Source organism: Elephas maximus, chromosome 12, assembly GCF_024166365.1.
Source record: "Elephas maximus indicus isolate mEleMax1 chromosome 12, mEleMax1 primary haplotype, whole genome shotgun sequence".
Lineage (NCBI taxonomy): Eukaryota > Metazoa > Chordata > Mammalia > Proboscidea > Elephantidae > Elephas > Elephas maximus.
This window is the reverse complement of record NC_064830.1, coordinates 4,049,797-4,067,985: the sequence shown is the minus strand read 5'-3', so window position 1 is coordinate 4,067,985 and position 18,189 is coordinate 4,049,797. Positions and strand designations below refer to the sequence as shown.

The window sequence follows — 18,189 nt, the reverse complement described above, 5'->3', positions numbered from 1 at the left end:
TGCTGCACAATGATCACCACTATCTACTGCCCCCAGATTTTATCCCCCCAAACAGAAACCTAGGACCTGTTGAGAAATAACTCCCCACCCTCCCCTCTCCCCATCTTCTGGTACCCTCTGATGAACTTTTCTCTATGCATTTCCTAGTCGAGATATTTCATGTTAAGTGGAATCATCCACCATTCGTCCTTTTGAGTCTGACTTATCTAACTTAGTTTAATGTTTTCAAGGTTCATCTATGTTGTAGCCCATATAGAACTTCATTTCTCTTTATGGCTGAATAATACCTTCTGACATTCTTATACAAAAGATCTTCTGTTATAGCACAAATTTGGAAGAACTCAAGAAATTGCTCATGCATAATTAAAACCAACATGTTGTTGTTTTTGTTAGGTGTCCTTGAGTCAGTTCTGACTCATAGTGACCCTATGTACAACAGAACGAATGACTGCCTGGTCCTGCACCATCCTCACAATCGTTGCTATGTTTTAGCCCATTGTTGTAGCCACTGTGCCAATCCATCTCATTGAGGGTCTTCCTCTTTTTCCCTAACCCTCTACTTTATACCAAGCATGATGTCCTTCTCCCGAGACTGATTCCTCCTGATAACATGTCCAAAGTATGTAAGATGAAGTCTTGTCATCCCAGCTTCTAAGGAGCACTCTGGCTGTGCTTCTTCCAAGACAGATTTGTTTGTTCTTTTGGCAGTCATAGAATATTCAGTATTAATTGCTAACACCATAATTCAAATATGTCAGTTCTTCTCAGTCTTTCTTATTCACTGTCCAGCTTTCACATGCATATGAGGCAACTGAATATACTGTGGCTGGATCAAGTGCACTTTAGTCCTCAAAGTGACATCTTTCCTTTTTAACACTTTAAAGAGGTCTTTTGCTGTAAATGTGCCCAATGCAATATGTCATTTAATTTCTTGACTGCTGCTTCTGTGGGCATTGATTATAGATCCAAGTAAAATGAGATCCTTGACAATTTCAATATTTCCTCCAAAATCAAAATAAACTATTTAAATGTGGTTATGAGAATAAAGGATATTCTTTTGTAAATAAATAAACAAAGCACTGGGGATGATGAACACAGGAAATGTTTACTAGAAAGGTAGGTATGGATAGCAAAAGGAAGATAAGGGTTAAGGTATATTGAGGATATAAAAAAATCTAATGATTTCTCAATCTAATACTTCTCAATTATGTCTGGAATTGTTGGATAACTGGATTTCATTTATTTAAAAAAATCATGGAAGAATCAATACTATTTTTTTTTCCAAAGGTGATAAATGTGATTATTTCTTTAAAGAGACAGAAATCATGTGAAAGAATTGAGAGGATGTCTGGTAGACGAACGCAGAGCAAATAGGGACACACTGAAGCCAAGGTAAGCCAACTTTGTGGCTAGGGTATAAACAAACTCCCAAGATTCCTTGAGAAGACAATTTAAACTGATGGGTGTTTGATGATGAAAATGATAACGATAATATGTAATAATGGCATATTTGGCTGGAAATGGAATAAGTCAAATAAACATATTTATACATTTCAAATAACTGTATAGTTCCTCTACCTGTACAGTGGGGCAGTGTTCCACTCCAGTGACTGTCTTCTTGGCAAACTCTAGTGTTGTTGCCTATAAGACTCCGGCTTCCTTTGCATGAGTAGTGAACTACGGTTCCGTATGTGAACAGCTCTCCAGTTAGGATAGCATTGGCAGGAACCCCTGGATGTCCACATGATATTGCTTAAGGGGAAAAAAGTGAAAGATGAGTACATCATTCCTGTTGAACTGCTTTGCATTGGTGAGTCTCACACACAGACAGTCATACAAAATCACCTATGAATGAAAAACACAGAAATACACTGACACATCCCTATAGGTGCCTGGAGATGAGCAATATCAATTTCCAGAAGAATACATTCCCCTCCCTGAATAGTCAGGTAATGCTGAAGATAAGGAAAGATTCTGTCCATGTAGACATGTTGGACCTTAAGGTAGTTTTGCTTAAGGTAGAAATTTACATTTAAGTTTTCAAAGAGAAAGCAATACTGCCAATTTTTTTTTTTTCCATTTACCCTTAAGTATATACCAAATGAGCAATAGTATAAGAATATCTGCAAAAGTAATTTATGGATCCATCCAAACTGTTCCCATTCTTTCTTCAGTTAATATTAGAATCTTACACTTTACGAGGGGCCAAGACTTTGTCAAATGTGCTTACTCTTTGAGTTTGTACATCTAGGAAGACTATTGAAACAACTTTTCTTCAAATAGTTGGTAGACTAATGTTTCAGTAAAATAATAATAATAATAAACCACTGGTTAAGTTTTTCCTTCAGTTATTGTATAATTTTAGCATTTCCATTTATTTCGTGAAAAGTATAATAAATCAGGCCCACAATCTATTTAGAAATTATCCTTCAGAAAGACAAATTCCAGAACCCGATTAACATGGGATAGTGAAGATTTCTCTCTCCCTGTTCATAAGGTCCTAAACTAGGTTTAACAATGGATGTATTTTTGTGCTACGTGCAAACAGCTAACTAGACTGAGAGTACCAAGGAACTACTCAAAGGCCACTGATTCAACATCCTAGAGTAATTGCATTTGGTCACTAGCAACCCAGAAGTGATTATCAACCAGAGAGTCTGATTTAAAAGGCTGAATGGCATTACCCACCCCCTGAGTCACATAAGCTCTTACTGTCTTTTTATACTGACATCCATTCCTATCTTGGAGAACAAGATTGTGTCTATATAGAGTCCTAAAAAGAAGTCCACTGGACTTGACTCAGTGAAAAGGTTGACGAATGACCATTTCCAGGTGAAATAAAAGGAGAAATTAAAAAATCAGTGAAACGATATAAAAGTAAAAATAGAGATGAAGCTTAGCTGATAGTGGATGTAAAATCAAAATACTCCTCTGAGATCTTTCTAGTCCCACATTCATGGTAATTCCAATTATTAATGGCAATGACTGGTGGGAACTAGCCACCTAGGAAAATGAGAGTCAGTTAAAACCCGGTTTCTGGGAACTGTGAAACACATTAAATTAGCACCACTGCAAAAACTAATGGAAGTCTCACATTTAAAAGACATGTTTTGAAAAACAAACAAAAAAACCTAATTTATGTGAAAAAAATCCCAAGTGGGGAGGCATAGAAAACCAGAATTCAGGTATGATTTGATGAAGGCTGTAATACATTTATGAATGAATTTTCTTTGTCACATAAGCTTAGCATTAGTTTTTGGAAGTTATCACTTTCTTTCTCCATGAAAATTTATTGCAGTTCTGTAGTTAGAATTTAAGACAAGTCTCAATACAGATCGGCAGGTATGAAGGCAACTCACCAGCAGGAAAAAAAATTCTCCAGGGTTAATGAAAGTGTACGTAACAATGTTAAATTAACATTGGAAATTACAATAGGAAAAAATGGATTTTTTAAAAAATAAATTCAATTACAATGCTAATGTCATTCCCCTCTGTCTTTATGCACATCAAATGTACACTAAAAGATAAGATTTGATTTAAAAAAAAATTGCTTTGTCTCAGCCTGGCTTTACAAAGACAAAGAGAGTACACTTTTCCCGACATTTTCTGGCTATATTTTAAAAGGGTGATTCTTTTTGAGCTAAAAGACAATTTTTTTTTTGAGACAAAGAAAGTAAGATTTTAGGTATTTGAGTAAAATAATGTATTCTTGTTAATCTACATGGTATAAAATATACTGATAATAAAGCATTGAGGAGGACCATATTAACGTATAATTTGGTCCTCTTTTGAATAATGTGTCCTCCGCTGATTTAACTGTATGTTTGAAAAGGAAATTATTATCAAGACGCTATCTTTTTTTATCATAGTCAATAGTGATTGACTGGCACAAGACTGCTCATGAGACTCCCTTTAGGTCACTCAGAATACTCCACCCTTCTAGCCACGGATGCTAGGTCTATGGCTGGAGACTCTATTTAAGCTGGGCCTATCAGAGCCCCCTGCCAATATTTCTGAACTTGGGACCAGAAAGAGTGAACCTGGGAGATGTTTGGCGTTAGGTCAACAGCAGCCCTGTTTGAACTGTGTGGAAGAAGCCTATGTGCTAGACTGAATAAGGTAGACCAGCAGTAATAAGGAGAGATGAAAGAGAGAATGACCCTAAGTGGTGTCCAATAACATCGGTCCATTTGACTCTGAGGCCAGGCCCCCCACATTCCCCCAGATACGTGAGCATCCCAGTGCTTCTCCTCCCTTCCCTCCAAACTTACACCAACTGAGTTGGAGCTCTTGTTTTCTGGCCAATCTATCTAAAGGTATTTCAGGGACTAATAAAATTTGCAGTGGGAGGGGACGAGAGAATAAAAAATATTTAGCTTTTTGAATACATGAAAACAGATGGTTTCATCGGCGATGTTGTTATAGGGTTTTACGGCACAAAAATCCAAAATGATCCACACTTACCCAAACACTTGGGTAAAGAACGATCCCATAAGCCATTTGCCATGCAGGTTAAGGCAGATGACCCCAACAAGTAAAACCCCTTCTTGCAGTGATACATGATACTGATTCCGTATTCAAAACTCTCGGGGAAATTCTGTTGCCCCTGACGAATGGCGTTTTCCACAAAGCCTGGATCTGAACAGTTCACCACTGGAAAATAAAACATTTTGTGTATCATTTAGATGCAGCTATAAATTATAAACAAAGCGTGTCACAAAACAAGGGCAAAATCTTCATCATCTGAGAATGTTCATAAAATGGAAATTATTAATATCTGAGGCATATCATGAGATCCCACTCCCTTGATGAACTCTCCTTATTGCTTTGGGTCATTATACTTCAAATACTGTCAAGCTTACAAATTTATTGGCTACCATAGCAATTTTAACAATGCAAGGCTAATTTCCTTCGATTATTTCTTAATCGTACGTTTCTTTGATGTAAAGGCTAAAATTAATTTTCATGGTTAAGTTTTTATGTTATAAAAATGCTGAAGATAGCTTAAATACTTTTGTTCCCATGTAATATTTAGGACAGTATGTAACACAGGAGTCACTTTTTCCCCCTGCAAGTGCTAATGCTTCAATACATGGGTCTAAAGGAATTTCTGTTACATGGCCAATGCAGATAAAAATGACAATTATCCCATGGACACTGAAGGGAAATGTAAATCAAGCCAGCCTCTGATTGAAGTCTGTCCCCTTTAGAAACAGTCCCAGAGTGAGACAGTCTGCTGTGGTGTGCGGGACATGCTCTGGTTAATCTGAATGGCACTCTATTAGCCAGAAAGCCTGTGGCATCTGGGAAGGGATTAGCAATGTGCTCTTCCAGGTGCAGAGGAGAAGAAAGAGCCCCGATTATCTCACGCTCTGACCCACCACGCCAATGAATGACGCAGCTGCTATGGAGGCTGCCCTCTTTCGAGATATTTTTGGCTCAGAAAGGGGTTGTGCTACTAATCCTCAGGCAGCGGCTGCAAGTCCTGGGTCACAAAGGCTGAAGGCAAGTCCCTTGGCCAATCTTTGCATCTGATTTCTTCTCTATAATAAGAGGAACATACAGTGTAGAATAAAGGATTTTTAAGGTCCCTTTTAGTGCTATAGAATAATATCCTATGATTTACAAAACAGCCCTGAGTTTGTAGAGGAAAGTCTCTAGCTATTTTGGATCCACACAAACACATTTATGGAGTACTGGCAGATATTTTTAAGGCTCTGTAGTGAACTGTGTCCACGATAAAATTGTAATGAAACCCTCCGAAATAGCAGGAATAACCTACTGAGCGAAAATCTAATAAACATGAAAGATTGATTATTTATATAACCTGGAAAATAACTGCGTAGGGCTCATTCTCACACTTGGCGTTGCATGTCAAGCACACACAAAAAAACAAAAACCAAACCCATTGCCATCGAGTCGATTCCGACTCACAGCAATCTTATAGGACGGAGTAGAACTGTCCCACAGGGTTTCCAAGGAGCACCTGGTAGATTCAAACTGCCAGCCTTTTGGTTAGCAGCCATAGCACTTAACCACTGCCACGAGGGTTTCCATGTCAAACACAGGAGACTAAAAACTAGTTCTCCCGTGTGATACTTTCATAAGGAGCAAGGCTTGTCCTTGGACCAATGCTAAGGAACCATGGTGTTCGTATTTGCGGTTACGTTCCTCTTAGGAGGCAGGCCCCCCAAAAGTACCACTTTTTATGGTTAGAGTAGAGGGAGCCTCTAAGGCAGTATGAGTGGAAGGCATTGAGAAATTCCTCTCCTAGGAAGGAAGCTCCATGGATGACCAGCGGCCCACATGACAACATGTGCAAAACCAAGCTTCCTTCTTTGTCCCAGCTTTCCTTATATGGCTTAATTCGGCAAATACACAAAGGAATTACCAGTATGGGTTTGGCTCTCACAAGTAAGATCTGAATGGAGATTTAAAAAAAAAAAAAAAGGAGGCGGGATCATTGGTGGGGAAGCAGTTATTGTTGCATTAACAATGAGACCCAACTGTACTCCTGCCCTTGTGGGCTGAGAAATGGAATGTTTTCTGAGTTTTACCAAGCCTCGAGGATGAGGATTTAGGACATGTGAGTTTTATACCAAACGGCTACTAAATTATGGACTAGAATTTTCCTTGATGATTTCTCTTCCCCATGACAGGTGCGCAGAAGAGAAAAATGCCTATATTAACGGCAATTATTCTTGAACTGTATATTGCATTACGATTACCTGGAAAGTGTATTAAAATGCTTAGTCTCAGGCTCCTCCCCATTCTTTTTTTTCTACCTAGTTCACCACTCTTAAAATATCAGGTGGTAAAAATGCTTGACAATGACGAAAATTCCATGGGCTCCTACTGGAAAACTAAATTCATCCTTAAATTGGATTGGGTACACAAATACTCCAAATCTGCTAATGCCCTGTTTTTCAGTCCTATACAGAAATGCAGGCAGAAACAGCACCTACTTATAGTCTTGCCTCCTATTTATTTCGGAGGCTCTGTTGGAAGATCGATCTGTATCAATCCACTGGGAGAATAATTAGGGCAGAGATAATTTGATTCACTTGGACAGGACAGAGAGAGCTTTGAAATATTTCCCATCATTGTTGCAATATGTGGTTTTGCCATATGGAGAGCAAGTCACCCACCAGAATAGTTAATTAGTGCCCGATCAAATAGGCAAACAGCTTTTCAGCCTGTATTCCTTCTATTTTGTGCATAATTTGTGTCTAGAAATCTTGTGGACTGAGGCTTGTATGACTGGCAGATGTCAGCTGTCAAGGTGCAAAGGAGTCAAATTACTTAAACTGTCTTGGAAGCATATGAAATGACCGATGAAGCTAACGGTGTGAAGACATGTCAGGCCAAATCAGAAGCTGCTGAAACCGCTTTTCAGACTTGGTTTGTGACATGATGTTAAGCATAGGGTAATCCATCAGAGAGAAATTGCTAACAGGCTCAGTGTGAAGGTCTACACCTCACCTTAACATCTCACCCCCATTGGTCCAAGACTTTGACATCAAACTAAATTTTATCAGTTGGAGAAAACTAAAAATCCTGGTATCGTAAATATTTGGTGGAGTGTACAAAAGTTTAAGTGGGAACAGTAAATATGTTCTAAGGGTTACATTTGTGCACTTGTGGAGGATAACAGAAGAAATTAATATAATTATCGGTAATATGCTCAAGGTCACACAGTTACACTGCGAATGTGCAAGGAACTTATGGCTCCGGCTTACATTCATGAGTGTCTTGATGATATGAACTGCAAATAAATTCCTATTGTTTTGGAGAGAACCGGCTGTAAATCTTAGTTCTCAGCAACATTTGTATTATTGAGTGAATTAACCCTCTTCTTTTTACTGTACATACGCTCCTTATTCTCAGAGCAGTCTGCTATAAAGGCACCGAAGTTAACATATAAATACAGATAAGAATACATTGTTGTTATTGTTAGTTGCCATTGAGTCTCTTTCAACTCATGAGGACCCCATGTGTGCAGAATAAATCTGCTTCATAGGGTTTCCAAATTTGTGACTTGGAAGCAGATCGCCAGGCCTGTCTGCTGAGGTGCCTCTACTTGGGTTCAAGCTGACAACAATTTGGCTGGTAGCTCAGTGTTTAACCATTTGTGCCATGCAGGGACTTGCCAAGAATACACTAGTCCCTATGATTTACACTTAAAATAAATTATTCTCTTTCAAACTTTCTTGAGCTTAGTAAGCCTCTTTAACTGTATTGCCATATTCTCTGTAGATAACTTGATTAACAAAACATATTAAAATACCATTTTTAGAAACTGGCTTATTAATTATTTGAGCAATTTTACTTAATCTTCAGTCTCTATTCTGATTAGTTTTCCTTTGGTATGCCTCAAATTGTAGAATTTAACAAAGCACCCAACCTTAGGTTGTTGCTCCAGGGAAACCAGCTAGGTCGTCCGCCGTTGACAGCCACCTCATTAACTTGCCCTAGTTTCTTCCTGCTCTCCCTATCCTCTGATCGTGTACTGGGAGCAATATATGTTCCACATCCTTGTTTCCATTCAGAAGTCAAGGCAATACCCAGTTTCTAATGAAAATCGCCTTTACGACGGGGAATACAACAAATTTCAATCCCAGGCTCCTTCTCTCACTGTTCAAAAGTAGAAATTAAACCATCTCTCTGCACATTCTCATTTCTTCTATGTTGCGTGGCTATCAGGTAAAGGCTAATAGCAATACATAATGTGAAAGAGAGTTTAGTATAGTAGCTAATAGCATGGCCTTTAGAGTTCTGGTTTCTGGGTCTTTGGACAGTGTACCTCTCATAATAACTTTGTAGATTTCTTATCTATTAGATTCCAGACTGCTGTTTGATGAGAGAGTTTCAGAAAACTTCAATTATTTTTCAATTGAATAATCTAATCCTAAATTCCATCTTTAGTTCTCAAAAGCATTTTTACAATAAATTCTTACATTAAACACGATATATTTTTTACTTTATTCATGCATTAAATTAATTAATTAATGATTAGGAAAACGTTGATTAGGTTTTATGTTAAGGATCTTTTGTATGGTTGTAGAAAAATTACGGAAGTTAGCTTGTGTGTTGAGAATTCGGTTTGAAATTGGAAATGCAAAATGGAGTCTAAAGCATCTATTAATCTTAGGCTTCAACACTATAAATGTTTTTTGGAAAAATGTAAATGACCAATCTCACCCTCTGGCCTAACAGCTTACTTTAGTGGAAGATATGCCTTAGGCCAAATTCATTGCTGGTTGTATTTGTGTTGAAAGGTAAACCAGAGAAATTAAGTTTACTTGTTTTAATTTCAATATAGTTCTTACATTAAAAGAAAAACAGAAAGTGTCAAAATTAAATTTAAAAATGAAAGAGTACGGCTAAGTTTTTATGTGAAATTTGAAAAGCAAGTAGTACATCAGTCAATGTAGCAGAGATCCACCAGAGTTAATATGAACTGAGAACTATTTTTTGAGCAAATAGAATACTAGCAATTTCAAAGAAAAAAAAAAAGTAGTGAATATAATACAGATATATTTTCAAATGGCTATGAGTGACATTCTAATAAAAAAAGGTTACTATGTTTCCATGTATACGGAATTACACTGAGAAATTGTCTTTTTCAGTTCCCCACTATGTTTCAAATCAAATTCATTGAAGGGTATGGCACACATCCATCACCATTTTTTTCTCAGGATGACAGGCCCTGAAAGGAAAGTGATGGGAAAGTAGGGGCACCAGATGATGGAGGGAATGCTTAATTTGAAGAAACCTATCCAGGTGAGATTAATAATTTAATATTTTTACATTATTATTGCTAGATGGAAGACCAGGGACGAAGTGATAGGGATAAGGTATCAGAGAAGCTTAGTGGTAAAATTGGGACTAAGAACCTGAATATCCTAACAAGTCCAATAACCAATGTAAGACACATGTTGTTTTTATTGTTTTGTGCCCTCAAGTCAATTTCTGACTCATAAGAACTCTGTTTGACAGAGTAGAACCACCCCATAGGGTTTCCTAGGCTGTAATCTTTATGGGAACAGATCGCCAGGTCTTTTCTCCCATGGAACTGTTGGTGAGTTCAAAGTGCTGACCTCTCAGGTAGTAGCTGAGTGCTTAACCACCCTGCCACCAGAGCTCCCTATAAAACACATGACAGAGCAATACAGTTTCAAATAAAATAAACCATTCGATTGGTTATATTGCAATTGATATTAGATTCGGGTTGGGCTTGTAACCTCACACACAATTATCAACATATTTAACCCAACAACTTTGACAATATTTGCCAATAACAAGAGGTTTTCATACACAACTTTAAACATACATTGGAATTTTTTAAAAGTATAAATTCTTTAAGTCTGAATTTTAAGTTATCAGTTAACTCTGTGAACTATCTTCACCAAACTAGAGTTAAGCTTAACATTTTGCCAGAGAGACCACGGATTTTGGCCTTCAAGCGACACAGTGGCAGTGGTGACTGTGTCCAAATTAAGTGTGGGATAGGGTAGACAGAAGAGAATTCTTAATTCTATAGTTGAGAATAAAACATATTCAAAGCTTTATCCAATTTTCAAAAAGTATCGTGTTCATTCCTCTATCACTAGTGTCATGGATTGAATTTTGTCCCCCCAAAAATATGTGTCAACTTGGTTAGGCCATGATTCCCAGTATTGTGTGGTTGTCCTCCATTTTGTGATTGTAAATTTATGTTAAAAGGATTAGGGTGGGATTGTAACACCACCCTTACTTAGGCCACCTCCCCCATCCAATGAAGGGATTTTCCCTGGGGTGTGGCCTGCACCACATTTTATCTCTCAAGAGATAAAAGGAAAGAGAAGCAAGCAGAGAGTTGGGGACCTTATACCACCAAGAAAGCAGTGCCAGGAGCAAAGCATGTCCTTTGGACACAGGGTCCCTATGCCTGAGAAGCTCCTCGACTGAGGGAAGGTTGAGGACAAGGACCTCCCTCCAGAGCAGACAGAGAAAAAGCCTTCCCCTGGAGCCGACGCCCTGAATTTGGACTTGTAACTTGCTAGGCTGTGAGAGAATACATTTCTCTTTGTTAAAGCCATCCACTCGTGGTATTTCTGTCATGGCAGCACCAGATGGCTAACAGAACTAGCATCTGACTAGCTCAGGAACATGCAAAATATATTCCATGTATAATTGAAGCATGAGGAACACAAAACTGCTATACTCTATTTCCATTTCTCTTTAAAAACTTATATTCACAAAATCACACACTAACAAATTCATAAATCTTGTCATTTATTGTTTTGTCCTGACATTCAGTTTCTTAAGAAATCTTCAACGTCCCACAACTTGTAAGGTGTAATGGGAACTGTGCCAATAAAAATTCTGAGCTGACTGACACACATGGTGGACGCAGGAGTCTCTGATTCCCCTTCAACCCTGGGGCTCAGTCAAAAATCAAGGTAAGACAATCTTAGAGATTGCTGTCTCTCAGCGATAGCTGTCAACGCCAACCTGGGAAATGACTTCTGGCATTCTCAATGTAGTGTGCTGAGAAAAGCAGAAGGATGCTTACATTGGCAGCGACGATTTCTGAACCTCACTTTGCATAGTCTCGGTGCTTTAGGAAAGAAAAAAAAGTAGAAAACACCACTTTCTTATCTTCCTGATTGTGTGTGTGTGTGTGTGTGTGCATCTGTGCTTAAAAAAAGTATTTAAATTTATTTTTGGTGTTACTCCTCTTTCTTTTCTTTTTTTTATGGCCCATAAAAACGTTATAAGGAATAGGAAAATAATAAACTATGTTTCATAATGTAAGAATAAAGAAAAACAAACAAACAAAAAGTATTTATAGCCAAACCAGTTGCTGTCAAGTTGACTGTAACTCATGGAGACCACACGTGTGTCAGAGTAGAACTGTGCTCCACAGGGTTTTCAAGGGCTCATGTTTCAGAAGCTATAAAGATGGCGTGATGGAGGTGTCTGACCTCCTCTAACTTCATAAGGGAGGAGAATCAAGATCAACAGCCTAAGTCTGATTCCTATGAGGTGGAGGTCAGACATATCTCCTCTTGCCCAGCCCTTTTGAACAATTCTGACACCATCTGTCCCTCCCATGACACTCTCTATTCCTCTTCTGGGTTCAATAATTTGTTGTGATAGACACACAGAACTCACAGACAATACTCATGAATATGGGGTTTATTAGGGAAATAGCCTGTTGCCATCCAGTGGACTTGGACTCACAGCGACCTTATAGGACAGAGTAGAACTGCCCCCATAGGGTTTCCAAGGAGTAGCTGGTGGATTCGAACTGCTGACCTTTTGGTTAGCAGCCGTAGCTCTTAACCACTGGGTCAGATTAAAATTCAGGTTCAGGAACACTAAGGATATAGTTCTTCCAACAGGACAGCCTCTTCTCAGCAGTGCCTGCAGGCACACCTCTCTCTGGCCCTTGGCCTCTGCCCTGCTTGGGCAAGTGTTACAACGCTCTTTTAGCTCTGCTGATAAGTGCCCAGGGCATGACACTCGTCAGTAAGCCCCGGCTGGAAGGCACTTGTCTCTAGCTCTGTGGGCTGGTGAACCTGGCTCCACCAAGGGCCTAGAGGCACTCTCCTCCACCAGCAAGCCTCCTGCCAGAAGGCGCTTGGCTTTCTCTCTCTGTGGATGGGGAAGCCCATGGCACTGTCTCCCGCCAGTCTCCTGAAGTCTCTTATGGTCTCCTGCTGGTCTCCTGAAGTCTCTTATGGTCTCCTGCTGGTCTCCTGAAGTCTCTTATGGTCTCCTGCTGGTCTCCTGAAGTCTCTTATGGTCTCCTGCTGGTCTCCTGAAGTCTCTTATGGTCTCCTGCTGGTCTCCTGAAGTCTCTTATGGTCTCCTGCTGGTCTCCTGAAGTCTCTTATGGTCTCCTGCTGGTCTCCTGAAGTCTCTTATGGTCTCCTGCTGGTCTTCTGGTTCTGCTGCTGCAGTTTCTCTGCCGCTGCTTCTCACCGTGTCTGGGGATACAGCTCTTCCTCTCTGTCTTCTGTGTTACAGATCCTCCTTTTTCTCAGGGTCTCCCTTTAAGCCTAGTGGAATGGCAAAACTGACCAATGCCCATGTCACGGTTCCAGACACCTCATTTGCATAGTCCTACTGAGTCATTTGGTAGGGCTCACAAAGACCCTGTGGCTAGAAGGGTCATATTAAGTAATTCACTGTACCACAGAAGTAGATCTCCAGGGCTTTCTTACAAGCTGCCTGCCAATGGACTCGAACCTCCAATGTTTTATTCAGCAGCCTGGGGTCCACCATTTGTAGCACCCAGGGACCCAATGTAAGAATAACCTATTTAAATTCTTGAGGTGGGGGAAGGATTAGTTCACTAAATTAAAAAAAAAAATCATAATTGATTAGAGTGTTGGGTAACATTTTTTTTTTTTTCCTAGTAGAAGCAATTACAGAAAGTAGTGGTTAAGTGCTACGGCTGCTAACCAAAGGGTCGGCAGTTCGAATCCACCAGGCACTCCTTGGAAACTCTATGGAGCAGGTCTACCCTGTCCTATAGGGTCGCTATGAGTCAGAATCGACTCAACGGCACTGGGTTTTTTTGTTTAGAGGACAAAGATGAAAATAACCGTGCAATATTCAGTATATCTCATACACTAAATAATTATGGGTTTCTTTACTGGAGCAAGATAAAAACGAAACAGATTTTCTAGCCATAGAAAAAAAGGCAATATATGACTATTTTTAAAATAATTGAAAGTTACATATTTTCATCTTTGATTAATAATTGATAAGGAAAGATGAAAAATAGGTTTTAGCTGTAGTTGAGATATTTAGTTTTGATAAAAGGGAAATGTTCTGATTGACTGTTCAGATTGATGGTGTAATGCATGACTTTCCTGAGAGAATATAAATTTCAGAGGAGAAAGGGGCTAAATCAAGGTTTACTGGGTACCTCCAACATGCCAGGCACTTTGCTAATTATTACACACACTTCTACTTATTTAGAATTCATAGAATCCTATAAGATAGGTATTATTGCCTTTACTGTTCAGATCAGAAAACTGATGTTCTCCTGGTGAAACTGGGCATCGACTATAAGACCCTGTAACTAGTACAATGCAGCCTGGGACTCCAACTCTTAACTGTCCAATCCCAAAGAACCTTTTTTCTCTACTCAACAACATTTCCTCTAAGTCGTATACAGATACTAATAATTCTCTTGAGTTGATTTCTTATCAAATATAAAGGAGGAAGATTATATGAAATAACAAAAGGGAATGGCATATAAGAACATGTAATTATGTTTAAATCTTGACTTGAGGGCCTTTTTCATGTACGTTTTACCTTAACTGCTTTGAACTGAGGTATAAGACAAAATTTAAGAAAAAAAAAAAATAAATAACAGTTCCCATCAAGTTGACTCTGACTCACCGAGACCCCATATATGTCAGAGTAGACCTGTGCTCCACAGGGCTTTCAATGGCTGATTTTTCTGAAGTAGGTCCTCAGACCTTCTAAAGTGCTCTGGGTGGACTCCTACCATCAACCTTTGGGTTGCAGCCAAGCAGGTTAACTATTTGCACCACCCAGAGACTCTATAAGGTAAGGATAGAAATAACTACTCCTTAATCATTTCTTTATTATTTCCAAGATTTTGATATATTTTCTTGAAAAATACTAAAAAGCCTATATTAAGGACTTTGCTTACTACTTGCATATCAGGCATGAAGGTTTGTAACACATTTCTATGAGGTGTTAGATTTCAAATAAAGAAATATCAACTTTATGAAGAATAATTATTGACATGCCGAATTCTTTAAGATAGATATATGGTTACAAGAAAACGCAGTTTACATAGATTAAGCACCCATTTGAAAAACCCCTATATTCACTACTGTTTTAGAAGGTTGATTTATAAACCTTTTCTTCTTTAGGTTATCATTTGCAAATTTTGCTATAATGAATCTACAGTACAATATGGTCATTGAAAGTGTGAGTTTTAAAGAAAAATGAGAGCTTAAGTCCTGCCGTAAGAAAGGCTTTTCCTCCTTACAGTAGTGATAATTCTTTATATCATTCCCCCACTGCATCAGGGAATATTTGCTTCAAATAGGCTATGTAATAGCAACTTCAGGGAGCTACCAGTGCCAGTGTTCTTCCTGTCAAGCCGACTTCCTACTCTTAGCCATCCATTCCCCTTCACTTCCTAGGTGTCAGGCATGCCATCGAAGTGCTTATGGCTATCACTAACCCTGAGGCTCAATAAGGAGTGCTGGTGGCACAGTGGTTAAGAGCTCGGCTGCTAACCAAAAGCCTCAATAAAGAGTTATATTGAGTAAAAACATAAAAATGCAATTGATTCTTCCATTCGCATTCATTTTCTATTATTTAAAAAATTTTACCACTAAATTTTTTGTAATATGTGACCATGTATAATTTTTCATAAGGAAAAATTCTTGATTCCTCTCCAACCATAATGAAACCCTCACTAATCCCAGTTCTTCCTTATTTCTTCCTGCTCATCTATGTTCAGGCAGACTTTGACTTATCACGTACTCAAGTTACAATGAACAACTGCACTTACTCCTGCCCTTTTATCATTTGTTTTTTTGGTACGTCTTATCATTAGCAGTACGTTGCGGCAGTGTTTGCATTTACTGATGTCCACTCATAGATGTTCATGTTTATGACTTACTGTTCAAAACACTACCAAATTTATAAAGATACTGATAAGAAAAGGCAATGAAAATGAAAACTAAAAGAAAAAATGAGGTACTGGACTTATGTCAGAACCAATTTATAATAGAATCATCAAAACAGAACCTCGTCGTAAATCGGGGACTACCTGTAATCACACAGGAAAGCATATTTTGTATTTCTGAAAGTAAGCACCCTGTCCTGTAAAACAATATAAATGAAAGGGAGACAAAACATCCTCTAGTGTTCGCATGCAATACAAAAATTATTAGATGAAGAAAAGAAACATTAAGTAAATCACTCTAAAATGGTCAGAAGGGTATACCTAATTTTTTCCTCACTGAACTGATTGAATATTTAACTATATTCATAAGCATTTTGAAATTTAGGAAACAAACACTCAGCGAAAGTTCCTATATAGCAACATAGACCTCCTGGACAGTATGACATAGTCTGATTCTTCAAATAAATTTGAAGACATTCAGCTTCCTTCATTTTTAGAAAATCTGCAACCATATCATATATTTCTTCCAGGAAGATGTTACTACTAATGAAAAATAATTGTCTTTTATTTACTGTTCCTGTTTGCAAAGGTGGTGTATTAGGCTTAGTAAAAAGGAATTATAGCTAATTTCCTGGATCTGTGCTTTCTAATATATCATAAACATTGTAGGTTTGGGAAGAGCTTTTTTCCATTTAAGGTTTGTATCTGAGATAAGAGGTGCTACTCCAGGGTAGAGACAGAAAGTTTGAACTAATTTGTAGCAATCTATACCTAATTCATCCTTTTTTTTTAGCACAGATTTACTCAGAGTTCAGTTCCAGAATTCTGGTTGGCATTGCTCTTACGCATCATTAGCTAACTGGTTGCAGCAGGACCACCTGAGATCCCGTGACTTAATGACCTTCCAAGTTAGATATTTAACAACGTTATCAAGAATTTGAAGAACAAATGCACACACAACTGTACACTTGCATGGGATATAACTTTCTAAAACTTCTGTGAAATTATTCAAGGGACCACATTAAATGAGGTCATATTGCAGTATATACTAAGAAGATTTCACTTTTTTTTTTTATAACTTTTATTAAACTTCAAGTGAACGTTTACAAATCCAATCAGTCTGTCACATATAAGTTTACATACATCTCACTCCCTACTCCCACTTACTCTCCCCCTCTTGAGTCAGCCCTTTCAGTCTCTCCTTTCTTGACAATTTTGCCTGCTTCCCTCTCTCTCTATCCTCCCATCCCCCCTCCAGACAAGAGTTGCCAACACAATCTCAAGTGTCCACCTGATATAATTAGCTCACTCTTCATCAGCGTCTCTCTCCCACCCGCTAACCAGTCCCTTTCATGTCTGATGAGTTGTCTTCGGGGATGGTTCCTGTCCTGTGTCAACAGAAGGTCTGGGGAGCATGGCCGCCGGGATTCCTCCAGTCTCAGTCAGACCATTAAGTTTGGTCTTTTTATGAGAATTTGGGGTCTGCATCCCACTGATCTCCTGCTCCCTCAGGGGTCCTCTGCTGTGCTCCCTGTCAGGGCAGTCATCGATTGTGGCCGGGCATCAAATAGTTCTTCTGGTCTCAGGATGATGTAGGTCTCTGGTTCATGTGGCCCTTTCTGTCTCTTGGGCTCTTAGTTGTCGTGTGGCCTTGGTGTTCTTCATTCTTCTTTGATCCAGGTGGGTTGAGACCAATTGCTGCATCTTAGATGGCCGCTTGTTAGCATTTAAGACCCCAGACACCACATTTCAAAGTGGGATGCAGAATGATTTCATAATAGATTTTGCCAATTGACTTAGAAGTCCCCGCAAACCATGTTCCCCAGACCCCCGCACTTGCTCCGCTGACCTTTGAAGCATTCATTTTATCCCAGAAACTTCTTTGCTTTTGGTCCAGTCCAATTGAGCTGACCTTCCATGTATTGAGTGTTGTCTTTCCCTTCACCTAAAGCAGTTCTTATCTACTGATTAATCAATAAAAAACCCTCTCCCACCCTCCCTCCCTCCCCCCCTCGTAACCACAAAAGTATATGTTCTTCTCAGGTTTACTATTTTTCAAGATCTTATAATAGTGGTCTTATACAATATTTGTCCTTTTGCCTCTGACTAATTTCGCTCAGCATAATGCCTTCCAGGTTCCTCCATGTTATGAAATGTTTCAGAGATTCGTCACTGTTCTTTATCGATGCATAGTATTCCATTGTGTGAATATACCACAATTTATTTACCCATTCATCCGTTGATGGACACCTTGGTTGCTTCCAACTTCTTGCTATTGTAAACAGAGCTGCAATAAACATGGGTGTGCATATATCTGTTTGTATGAAGGCTCTTGTATCTCTAGGGTATATTCCCAGGAGTGGGATTTCTGGGTTGTATGGTAGTTCTATTTCTAACTGTTTAAGATAACACCAGATAGATTTCCAAAGTGGTTGTACCATTTTACATTCCCACCAGCAGTGTATGAGAGTTCCAATCTCTCCACAGCCTCTCCAACATTTATTATTTTGTGTTTT

General features: G+C 38.8%; 1 protein-coding gene across 1 annotated transcript in view; it reads right to left on the bottom strand.

Annotated features, from left to right (window-relative positions):
* The window catches only part of CSMD1 (CUB and Sushi multiple domains 1), a 2,087,969-nt gene that overhangs the window by 42,683 nt on the left and 2,027,097 nt on the right, over window positions 1–18,189 (bottom strand). Inside the window, exons 55-56 of the mRNA XM_049902971.1 lie at window positions 4,465–4,653; window positions 1,579–1,752 (exon numbers count right to left, since the gene is read on the bottom strand). Coding sequence (XP_049758928.1) covers window positions 1,579–1,752; window positions 4,465–4,653 — 363 coding nt within the window. The remainder of the gene's footprint in view (window positions 1–1,578; window positions 1,753–4,464; window positions 4,654–18,189) is intronic.